This window comes from Ceratotherium simum, chromosome 32 (assembly GCF_057802395.1).
Source record: "Ceratotherium simum simum isolate JZ-2026a chromosome 32, ASM5780239v1, whole genome shotgun sequence".
Taxonomy (NCBI): domain Eukaryota; kingdom Metazoa; phylum Chordata; class Mammalia; order Perissodactyla; family Rhinocerotidae; genus Ceratotherium; species Ceratotherium simum.
Genome location: NC_141931.1, coordinates 28,093,245 through 28,105,672, shown reverse-complemented (window position 1 = coordinate 28,105,672; position 12,428 = coordinate 28,093,245). Strand labels below are relative to the sequence as shown.

The 12,428-nt window shown below is 41.5% G+C and overlaps 1 protein-coding gene across 1 annotated transcript; it reads left to right on the top strand.

The window, feature by feature from the left end:
* The first annotated feature begins 294 nt into the window (after nucleotides 1-294).
* UCN3 (urocortin 3) lies at nucleotides 295-798 on the top strand. The gene has a single exon (XM_004425398.3). The coding sequence runs from the start codon at nucleotides 295-297 to the stop codon at nucleotides 796-798; it is 504 nt and encodes a 167-aa protein (XP_004425455.1).
* Nucleotides 799-12,428: the final 11,630 nt, after the last annotated feature.

Here is a 12,428-nt window from a genome sequence, read left to right as displayed (position 1 = left end):
AATACTAGTAGAGTAATGGTTCTCAAACTTAGTGATCATCAGAATCATCCGAACGGTTTGTTAAAAACACAGATTGCTGGCCCCAGAGTTTTAGATTTACTAGTTCTGGGGCAAGACCTGAGAATTACTTGCATTTCTAACAAATTTCCAGATGCTGCTGCTGCTGCTGGTCTGGGGACCACACTTTGAGAACTGTTGTAGTACAACATTGACAAGGCCCTACAGGATTTTAGTCTGAGCCCTAAGCCCTTCTCACACCCCTTCCCACATCCTTCTTTTCTACTACAGGGAGAGATGCTGCTGCCAGCCCACTTCCTGCTGCTACTGCTGCTGCTCCTAGGGGCCCCCAGGACAGGCCTCTCCCATAAGTTCTACAAAGCTGAGTCTATCTTCAGCTGCATCAACACAGCCCTGTCTGAGGCCAAGAAGAGCCAGCTGGAGGATGCACCCCTGCTGAGCAAGAGAAGCTTCCCCTACCTGCCCAGCCAAGACCCCTCGTCAGGAGAGGATGAGGAGAAAGAGGAGGAGGAAGAGGACAAGGAGAAAAGGACCTTCCTTGGCTCTGGGGTTGGCGGTGGAGCTGGAAGCACTCGGTACAAATATCTGTCCCAGGCACAGCTCGGGGGGAAGCTGTACCAGGACAAGGCCAAGAGTGACCGGCGCACCAAGTTCACTCTGTCCCTCGACGTCCCCACTAACATCATGAACATCCTCTTCGACATTGCCAAGGCCAAGAACTTGCGAGCCAAGGCAGCTGCCAATGCCCACCTGATGGCACAGATTGGGCGGAAGAAGTAGAAGCAGAGGCCAGCAGGGGCAGCCTGTCAGGGACAGAGGTCAGGGTGGAGGGTGAGGGGAGACCAACGGTTTGCCCATCCAGCTGGTTTGTACTTTGAGGGCTATAGGCTGCTTCACTGCTCATCCCCTCTGACACTTTTCTGCCTCGAGCCCAGCTCCCTCCTCCTCCGTACATATACACGGAAGTGCAGTGTTGAACCATCTTCACAGATACGAGGCCTTCAATGTCTCTCCCTATTTTCTGTGTCTCCTTTCTCCTTCCCCATGATGAGAGGCAAAGGTCATGCGCATTCCTGCTCTCCATGCTTATCCCTGGTGACCCCACATCTGAGAAGAGGATGCTCAAGGCTCCTCTCCTCTCCGCACATCTTCCCCCGCCAAAGCAGGAAGACAAGGTGACTCATTGCTCACCATCCTGTCACCAGACCCCTTCCCCGCCCTCTCGCCCCCATTAAAACCAATGGCTTTTGAATTCCTGGCCTGTTTCATTCTTCCTCCTTCAACCAGCTACCTTCAAACCTCTGAGCTACGACGAAGAAGGGAGGTTTCTGATGAGTTGCTTCCCAATCTCTCCCAGGACGGGAGTGGTTGTTGGAGGTCTTAGGAGGAGTAAAGATGAGCCTGAGAAAGGCCAAGCTGGCGGAACTCTGTCAGCTGTCATTAGATCTAGTGCCATCCCCATGGCCTGTCCCATCCAAGGGGCACAGCCTGGGATCTGCTGCAGAAGGGGCACCTGGGCTAGGAAGGAGATGGAGCTTTCAATTATCCCCCTTGTGACATCCCGAGCTCCCCCATGGCTTGCTAGAGCATGGGGCGGCTAATTCTTTAATAAGTGCCTGTTGAACTCACAGTAACTGCCCAGCACAGTGCGGGGCACAGTGGGAGATACTGATGTGTGAGGCAAGGCCTCTGCTTTCCAGGAGTCAACAATCTAAGTGAACAGACAAAACCAAAATCTGAAAAGCAGCAGATACCACCAGGGAACATAAAATTGATGAACCGTGAAGTGATATCAATTAGTGTAAAAAAGTGTATAGGAGAAATTCAGAGATGAGAATGTTTAATATGAGTAAAAGTCCTCTAAAAATGGACATCAGCAAGAACTCGGATGGCTTTCTGGCAGCAAAGCCTGAAGGCCAGATTCCCAGAAGAGGGCCCATCCACTGACTTCTGTACAGTGATGAGTCCTAAATACATAAAATGAACTTCTGCAGGGTACAATACACACACACACCAGCAACTAACATCACCACCAGAAGCAAAGTCAAAGACAAATGAGTGACAAATTTGGAAAAATGTTTGCCACTTGTATAAAAGACAAATGGCTTATTGATCAAATATATAAAGAGCCACTAAAAATTGAGAAGAAAAATAAGTAAGGATGTGAATACATCTCACACACACACACACAAATACCAATGATTCTTAAATGTAAGAAAAGATGCTAAACTTTATTCCTAAGAAAACAAATGGAAACTGCACTCGTACAATTTCTCACCTATCAGAATGGCAAAAGTCCATAAGTTTGACAATTAGTCCACACTCCACTGACGAGGTGAGTAGCCTCCCTCCTCCATTGCTGGCACGTGGGAATGTCAACCCTAGAGAGGCAATCTGGAAATATTTATCAAAACTACAAATTCCTTTTACCTTTAATTCAGCAACGCTGCTTCTGGCAGGCATGATTGGAAAACATGGAACTTTACATTTTAAAAATGTTAAGTTAAACTTAGAATGAAAAATACCCCATCTCTTAACAGGTCCAATGCTCAAAATGCAGCTGTTGTCTCCATCCTGGAAAAACCACATGGTGGAGCAGGAAGAATCCTGGCATGAGACTCAGAATACCTACGTGTGAGTCTGGGTCTCTTCTTGTGTTTCTCTGAGCAAATCCTTCACCTTCCCCAAAAGCTGATGTGGTAGGAACCCCGGTTTATGGACATTATCTCATTGAGTTTCCACAAGTATATTTTAAAGCAGCTATTATTTTTTCCATTTTGAAGTTGTTGTTTTTTTTTGAGGAAGATTAGCCCTGAGCCAACTTCTGTTGCCAATCCTCCTCTTTTTTTGCTGAGGAAGCTTGGCTCTGGGCTAACATTCATGCCCATCTTCCTCCACCTTGTATGGGATGCCACCACAGCACGGCTTGATAAGCGGTGTGTATGTTCACACCCAAGATCCGAACCTGCGAACCCCAGGCCACTGAAGCAGAGCATGCGAACTTAACCACTATGCCACAGGGCTGGCCCCTGAAAATTTTTTTGATTTGCATTTTACTTTTATTTATTTTTGCTTGAATAATGCATATTCTGCTCACACTGAAAGTACAAAGGACAGGAAGCAGGGCACGAACTCGGCTGAGGAAAAATCAAGCAGGGGCGACATTTCTAGTTTCATGAACAACCTAAAAGTAGGAGAACCTAAAAGTTGCAGCTGGTGCCACAAAGCACGCCCAACCTAAATTTTGGACCTAACATTGCATATGTAGTAGACTCCTAGAGGGGACACGAAGCGAGGCAGCTTTCCACCTGAAGCAAAAGAAGAGATGGAGGCCAAGGGAAGTGAGGGAACAGGTGCAAGTTCTCCTGGCTGTTGGTGACAGAGTCAGATCTGCCTGGCCACAAAGCCCCTACTCATCCCTCCACACAGAGCTGACTCTTCATGTGTACAAAGTGCGTAAAACACCAGCCGTATCCCTATCTCACAGGGCTAGCACAGGCCCCAATGAACCACGAACGTGGAAGCAGCAGGAAAAGCACCACAGATATTCACACTTATGATTATTATGTCTCCAGCTGGTGAGTCTGCTGTTTAGACAGCTTTTAGAGCCTCACCGATGATTTAAATGTGAGTGTAAGCATATGGTTAATGAACTAGGAGGAGTTTGCCAAAACTAGACTCATCATCAACAGCAGAAAGCACGGGTCAAGACCAGTGTCCCATCATCCGAGCTCTAGTCCCCAGAATCAGGCCCTGATTTGAGTGCAAGTAGCACTTCCAAGCACATGTCCATAGTCATGTCCACAATGTGTGGGAGGCAGAGGCGGCCACATCCAAAGATCACCTCCGCCTCTCTCTGCCACCCTTGATTTCACTTTGGAATATTTTAGGGGGAAAAAAGGAGAACTGGTGTCAATCCCTATTATCTTAAAATGAAGAAACTCCCCAGGCCCCTTGCCTTCTCCTCGGGGAAGAATAGACACACAGAGAAGATACAGCCTCACCAGCCTCAAGGATCTAACATTCCACTTTAGTGACAAGGAGCTGTGGCCAAAAGTATTTGCAAAATAGAATATGGCAAGCCCATGGTAATCCCAGGATGACACAGCAGGCTCTTGGGACACAAAGATTTATCATTGTGATTGAGATGTCCGTGAGTCCTTGATGTGCAATAATTCGTCACTTTCCTGAAACACAATTTTGAATTACTCTGCAAGGCAGATATGCACGGACAGGTTGCTTGTGTGGTTATAAGCCCAGCCAATTACCGAGCGTCTGTGTCTCCAGGCAGACGGCGGTGCTCTCCACTAATTATCGTAGACGCCCTGTATTATTAAAGGCCTGAAGAGGGCTGCTTAGGGATCTTCAGTTACGCAATACTGCGTTTTGTGGAGGAGATTACTGATGTATGCAGCGATGCTCAAAGGTCTTCAGCATAGACTCACTCTGATTCTGTTTTAGGAACACATCAGAGAGCTAAACCTGATCCTATGCCCAGCAACTGTAACACACAGACACATTAGAAACAGTCTAGGAGAGAACACTCAAAGAGGAAAGCCTAATAGAATTGAGCTCAATTGACATATATTGCGTAATAAATATATTTTTAAAAATTAAAAAATAAAGAGATTAATTTATCCTATAAGGATTAGTGGGCTTCCTAACAATCAGAAGAGTTTATAAGGGACTGTGCTATGTTAGCACTTAGAACCCTCCTCTGAAGCAAATTTAAATTAAAATAATAATAATAATAATAATAATAATGCTTTAGCTGTGTCAGCAGAGAGACCCTGGAATGAATGATACCAAAGAGGATGGTGATCTTTCCTTGTCAAGGATCAGTAAGATTGGTGGGGCCAATGAAAACACTAAAGTATCAATTCCTCACAGTCAGGAAAGGAAATTACATCATGGAAAAGGGAAAAAAATGTAATGAAAATAATATAAAGAAAGATAATATAAAATTTTGGAAGAGATTTTTTTGGGAGATAAAAATGAGTTAGTGGGATTGAAAATTCTCAACACAGTCTCTTTTAGATTATTTGTGTTGGTTTGAGCTCCCTTGGAAAACCTAGATTAAGCTCTCTTTTAAAAATAAAATAAGGCTCAAAAGCCAAGCTGAACCTCCTCCAAGGAGACAAGACATGTGCATGGATGACATGATCTCTAAATGTTCTACCTAACAAGAATTCCTGAAAAACAAATGCCAACAGCAGACAAAGGTGCCTGCTTCATGACAGTAGGATAATTTTGGAAGCTGTAACCAAATAATCAGGGAAGCTGGGTGATATCCAGAATTCATTCAGATATTTTATATAATTCCAAGAAATGGGAGGTACACAAGTTCAAAAGTATGTCATATTAAACTAAAAAGACATTTACATATATTAAGAGCCACAGAAATACAAAATCTAATCAAATGGAGTAGCTAGCTGCCTTAGTAAGAATTACAGATGTGATCTGACCTGAAAATTAGATAATCACATGACTCAAGTCTAAGTGTGGGCTATGGGACAGGTCATTCTTTAATTAATGAATTTTCCATTATGGACTGTTGCTAGGGTGCAGCATGTTTCATTAGAGTCACAAAGAACCTGTCACAGCCTGGTCGACATCACTAAGAAGCCTCAGCAAGCTGGGAAGGCAAAAGACAAAAAAATTATCTTGGGAAGGTAACCCCAAACCTATGGGATGATACAGTGTTTTCTCAAAGGTTTCTTTAAGTGCCTTTCATGAAAGGTTTCTTAATTGGTTTCTTAAAGGGAAGCATATTTAGTCCCAGGAGATAATTCTCCCTCCTTCCCCCTAAGCCATCATCCCCCAGCTTGAACCTCATGCCATCCCACTGAATCACCCTTGCTGTCCCACTGTTGTTTGTCACTTACCAACACCTGAGTCAGTTCATCTCATTTCCTGATGATTTTAGCTCATCAATCTCTCTGACACCACTCCTGCCTTAATGTTGGGTGATTTCAATATACATATAGATGACCTGTCCAACACCCTGGGTCTCAGTTCTATCCCCTGACCCTGCCCCCCCCAGCCACTCACTCCCATGGCCACACCCCAGATTTGTCATTACAGATCACAAACTGATCACCCCCTATCTTTCCAGCTCGCTCTTTCTAGGATGCAACTCCAACAATCATTCAGCCCCACAAAGACCAATAATCCACTGATCCTGCTGCCTTTTCACTTTCCCTCACCCCTACTCATAACTGCTCTTCACTCTTTGGCAGCTGAAATGCCGTGGTCAATCATTATCATTGTTCCCCATTGTATGTGCCTGTAATCCCCTTGTTCCACTTTTGCTTTGCCTTAACGATTAAGCCCGGATCAATTCAAACACTCCGCTATTCTGTCCCTGCACCCCGAAGCTGAACACAGCTTAAGACACACACACACACACACAGGCACAGGCACACGCACACACACACATGCTGACTGATCTCACTTTAAAATCCTGACAAGACTTTTAAATGGGCACCTTACACTATTCACTATTCATTTTATACTATTACCATACACCATTCACACTCTTAACTATCCTAGACTTTCACTTATTTTCTTCTCTCAAACTTCTACTCCCCTATCCTCAGCTGGTAACCTTGCCTCCTATTTCACTAAGAAAATTGGATGCTTCAGAAGCAAAATTTCACAAAATTCCACCACCAAGTCTACCACCTAAAAGCATCTGTACTCATACACTTTGCCTTCCTGCCTGAGTTAGATGAACGATCCATGCTCCTCATTAAGGACAACCCTGTGTTATGCGCTAAGTTCCCACCCCTCTTGCCTACTTAAGACATTGATCCAGCAACCTTTCCTTCTTTCCCCCAGGTCATCAATATTTCCCTTCCACTGCATCATTCATATCACATATAAACCTACACAAGAGCATACAACCTCTTGACCAGCCACCCCTTCCAGATAGTAGCCCATTGCTCTGCTCCCTTTTACAGCAACTCTCTTTGAATAATCTCCCTATACTTAATCTTCTCTCATTCTCCATGAAACCCACTTGAGTCAGGCTTCCACCTCTATATTCCATTGAAACTTCTCATCAAGGTCAGCCAAGACCTCCACATTGCTAAATTCAATGGTAAAGCCACAGCCTTCATGCTTCTTGACCTGTAAGCATCATTTAACACAGTGGACCACCACCTCCCCCTTGATACACTTTTTCCAACCTGGTGTTCAGAACACCATACTCTGTTTCCCTTCTTCTTCAATGGCCACTCTTTTCTAAATCTCCTTTGCTGGCACATTATTCCTCCAGATAGCTGCATTCTCCCTTTGTCACTTCCTTCAAGTCTTTGTTAAATGCCTCTTTCTCATGGAGGCCCCCAAGTGACCACCTTATTTAAATCTGTGACCCCCTTTTCCCCTTACCATGCTCCCTTTTGTCTCAATAGTCCCTATCACCTTTCAACATGCAATAAAATTTACTTATTGTTTATTGTCTCTCACCCCTACCTTCACTACCACACAAACTCCACGAGGGCAGGGATTATTCATGTTCTGTTCAGTGGTCAGAATAATGAGTAGCACATGATAGGTGCTCAGTAAATAATTGGTGAATATATAAATTAAATAAGGATGTATTAAATTTCTTGTGATAAGGAATCTGTTCAAACCTAGCGTTTAAAGTACAGTTTTTACTATATTTAAGAGAATTTGGCCTAATGGAATCACATTCAGCTTTATAATTCCAATTTTGAAATATATAAATTGAGTACATAATTTATACTTGTGATATTAGTAAAAATCTTACTAGTTCATAGAAAGTTTTGGATCACAAGAGTACTTAATCACATATTTATAATTTAATTTATTAGATTTTAGAAGAATTATTTAGGGTACTTGAGAAAATCTGTCAAAGTTCTTAAAAGAAAATAAAATATATTAAATTTATAAATGCAATCTAAAATATTTAAAAGTGTTTATCTAAGATGGCAAAGGGGACCAAAAATTCATGTATATTTCCTGTAAAAGTGATTATTTAAATTTGCTGACTTAGAAATAATAAGATTCATAAGCTGAACTTAAATGTTTAAGAATAATTAGGTTGTTTATCTTAATTTTAGTAGATTGTTAATTTTTAAAAACAAAAGAAAACCTCTAAACAGTCTTTTCTGTGTGCGTGAACATGCAAACACACACACAAATGCCCTCCAGAACACCAAAAACTCGTGAACAGCTGAGTAGTTATTTAAGTATTTCACTAGTGCCCCCCAGTGTCTGAAGAGAGAAACAATACGTGTGCATTAAAGAAAATTTTTAAATATTTAGTAAAAGCCTAATAAAAGTTCAAAGCACTATGTAAGATATGTATAGGAAAAAAATTTCTTCGAGTATTTACTACAATGCTTTAAATATAGTGAGAGATTTCACAGTTTATCTCAACAATCCATAAATCCTGGGGTGGGAGTAAATGGACAGTATAGACTGTTCTGGTAGCTCAAGAAGGCACAAGGAAGAATCCCAAGAGGCTACATGGAACAGGTGACATTTGAACTGGGTTTGAAGTTGGAATTACATCACATGGTCACTGAGGGAGAGGAGAGAGAGAAAGCAGTGAGAAGGAGCAAGGCAGAAGAGAGAGAGAAATATGTGCTGGGAATAGTGAACAGTCTAGTCTGAATGGAAGGCATGATAGCACAGTGAAGGACAGGATTGGAACTTTAAGTTGTAACTAATTGCGACAGGCTCTACGTGTCACGTACAGGAGTTTACACTTTAGCCTTAAGACAATGGGGAATCATTACAGCTCTGTGTGAGGGAGCAGAATAATCTAAACTGTGCTTCAGAATGCTCAGTCACAGAATAGAGTGTAGGATGGATCAGAACGACAAAGCAAAAGGCAGAAAAGCATTTAGATTCTAGTGTGCTCGTTATGGGGAGAGGATTTGACGACCTCAGCTAGAATGGCTTCACTGGGAAGAAAAGGAAGAGAATGCATTCTGCAAACATTACAGAAGTAGAATTGATAGGATTTGATTCTATGTAGAGAGCAAAAAAGAGAGAACGGTCAAAAATGATGGTGTTGTTTAGAATCTGCTTAAGTGGAAAGATGATGACATAAACAAACAATATAGAGAACACCAAAGGAAGAGCAGATGTCTTTTGAGGAAAATGGTAAGTTTTTCTTGGAAGAAGTTAAATTTAAATGGAGGCAATACATCTGGGAGGACAGGTCCAGCAAGTAGGTGGAAATTCCAGTATAAAACTTAAGAGAGAAAGGAAACAGAGTTTTCACAGTTACACACGAAGAGCTAATGTGTTTGCGAATAAGAAACAAGGGCTGGAGGAGTCCACGGAGTTGTCAGATGTAGGAGAATCAAGTAGTGCTACAGGAGTCAAAGGGAAAGTTTTGAGAAAAAGAATTACCAAATTCTCAAGGTCAAGAAATCTGAAGTCTGAGAAAGTCATTGTTTTGATAAACAAGGTATAATTAGTGATCTTCAAGACAATAATTGCTTAGAATGGTGGGGAGGACACAAAATCACAAAGGTTGAGGAGTGAGCAGAAGATGAGGTGAAGCATCTATGGACAGCTAATCTTCGACAAAGGAGCCAAGAACATACAATGGAGAAAAGAAAGTCTCTTCAACAAATGGTGTTGGGAAAACTGGGCAGCCACATGCAAAAAAGTGAAAGTAGACCCTTACCTTACACCATACACAAAAAATAACTCAAAATGGATTAAAGACTTGAATGTAAGACCTGAAACTATGAAACTTCTAGAAGAAAACATAGGCAGTACGCTGTTCGACATCGGTCTTAGCAACATATTTTCAAGCACCATGTCTGAACGGGCAAGAGAAACAATAGAAAAAATAAACAAATGGGACTACATCAAACTAAAAAGCTTCTGCACAGCAAAGGAAACCATCAACAAAATGAAAAGACAACCTAACAATTGGGAGAAAATATTTGCAAACCACATATCTGATAAGGGGTTAATCTCCAAAATATATAAAGAACTCATGCATCTCAACATCAAAAAAACTAACAACCCAATTAAAAAATGGGCAAAAGACCTGAACAGACATTTCTCCAAAGAAGATGTACAGATGGCCAACAGACACATGAAAAGATGTTCAAAATCATTAACTATCAGGGAAATGCAAATCAAAACTACAATGAGGTATCACCTTGTGGGAGATCAAGATTTGGCCACTCTGAAATATATCTCTTTACCTTGATTGTTTTCTCTGAGGGACATTTGACCTCCCCCACTAACTGCCTAAAGAATTTGACATGGTGGCTCCTTCCTGGAACAGATCTTCTATCATGATGGCTGTAAAGATAATGTAGGATAGAGGTTACAATAGGAAGGGTACCAAGCCCCTTTTATCAAAAACTCTGTCTCTCCCTGACCACATTATCTATAGATGTGGTCTATAGATGTGGACAATTCTGAAAAGAATTGTCCTCCTGCCCTCTGAAGTCCCAGGCCACTACCCACCCCCAACACGCTCCTCACCTTTAGCTGCAATACTTAAGCAAGCAGCTTAGACAGAGGGGCGAGTTGCTCATTTCTGAGTTTCTCCCATGTATACATGTTATTAAACTTGGTATTATTTTCTCCTGCTAACCTGTCTTGTTAATTATTTGGCCAGCCATAAGAACCTTAAGGAAAAGGGCAGAGGGAGATTCTCTCTCTTCCCCCGACAACCTCACGCCCGTCAGAATGGCTATAATTAACAAGACAGGAAACAACATGGTTGGAGAGGATGTGGAGAGAAGGGAACTCGCATACACTGCTGGTGGGAGTGCAAACTGGTGCAGCCACTATGGAAAACAGTATGGAGATTCCTCAAAAAATTAAGGATAGAACTACCATATGATCCAGCCATTCCACTGCTGGGTATTTATCCAAAGAACTTGAAAACACCAATGCGTAAAGATACATGCACCCCTGTGTTCATTGCAGTGTTATTCACAATAGCCAAGACTTGGAAGCAACCTAAGTGCCCATCAAGGGACGAATGGATAAAGAAGATGTGGTATATATACACAATGGAATACTACTCAGCCATAAGAAACAATGAAATCCAGCCATTTGTGACAATATGGATGGCCATTAAGAGTATTATGCAAAGTCAGAGGGAGAAGATCAAATACCATATGATTTCCCTCATTAAGTAGTAGATAATAACAACAACAAACACATAGAGACAGAGATTGGATTGCTTGTTACCAGAGGGGAAGGGGGGACGGAGGAGGGCGAAAGGGATAATTCGGCACATGTGTGTGGTGATGGGTTGTAATTAGTATTTGGGTGGTGAACATGACGCAATCTATGCAGAAATAGAAGTATAATGATGTACACCTGAAATTGATACAATGTTATAAACCAATGTTACTGCAATAAACAAAAAATTAAAAACAAACAAAAAAAAAAAACGGGCATACAAATAAAAAAAAAAAAAGAAGATGAGGTGAAGGGACCAATGTATATTCTTTTGAAAAGTTTGACATTGGAAAGATGGGACAATATATTATGGGGGTGGTAGAATACAGCAAAAGGTTGATTTTTTTGAAGGAGGAGACCTGGACATACAAGTAGGGAAAAGAAAAAAAATCAATGGAGAAAGGAAGACAATATGCAAGGGAGATTGAAGGAGCTAGGTCTTCTAGAAAATAGAGTCAAGGGGAGAAGGTGCAAAAATAATAAATGGCCTTGTAAAGGAAAACATTTTTCCTCTGGGATAGTAGAGGATATGTGAAGATTCAGAATAATTTTAAGGAGGAGATCGAAGAGGAACATAAGAAGTTTAAGTCAGATGGATATGATTTCAATAAAGTGGGAAATCAGATCATCTCCTGGTGCTTTTCAATTTAATAAATATTCAAGTACCTACTGTAGGCCTGACACTGTAGATGCACAAATGAAGAAGATAGTCCCTGTCTGAAGATCACATTTAATTAGCACTTGGAGTCCTCAGAGTTTGTTCAATCACTATCTCAGGTGATCTCACTCTTTGAGGAAAAATAGGAAAATATCATTCCCTCTCAACCCCAGATCCACATTATAATAATAGTAAGGGAGTTATTTCATCAGAAGGAACATGATCCCAGATGGAAGTATGATAACGCAAGAAGTGAGGAAGAGTACCAGAGAGGGTGATCATGAAGGTAAATCTAAGCAAACACCCACTGTTTAAAACAACAATTATAACCAATGTCTTGTGGGATTAAAATATATATAGTATTAAAATACAGGGTAACAATACACCAAAAGCAGGAGGATTGTAAGCAAAGTTGAACTATTCTATGGTCTTTTCATCATCCAGGAAGCGGTAAAACCACTTAGGCATGGTAGATGCTAATAAGTCAAGTTTGAATGTTGTAATTTCTAGGGTATCCACCATAAGAATTTTTTAAAAATAATGAATGTTTAAT

Bases quoted from the DNA above. Each gene is read 5' to 3' on its own strand.
- UCN3 (XM_004425398.3), top strand. From the start codon at position 295: ATGCTGCTGCCAGCCCACTTCCTGCTGCTACTGCTGCTGCTCCTAGGG.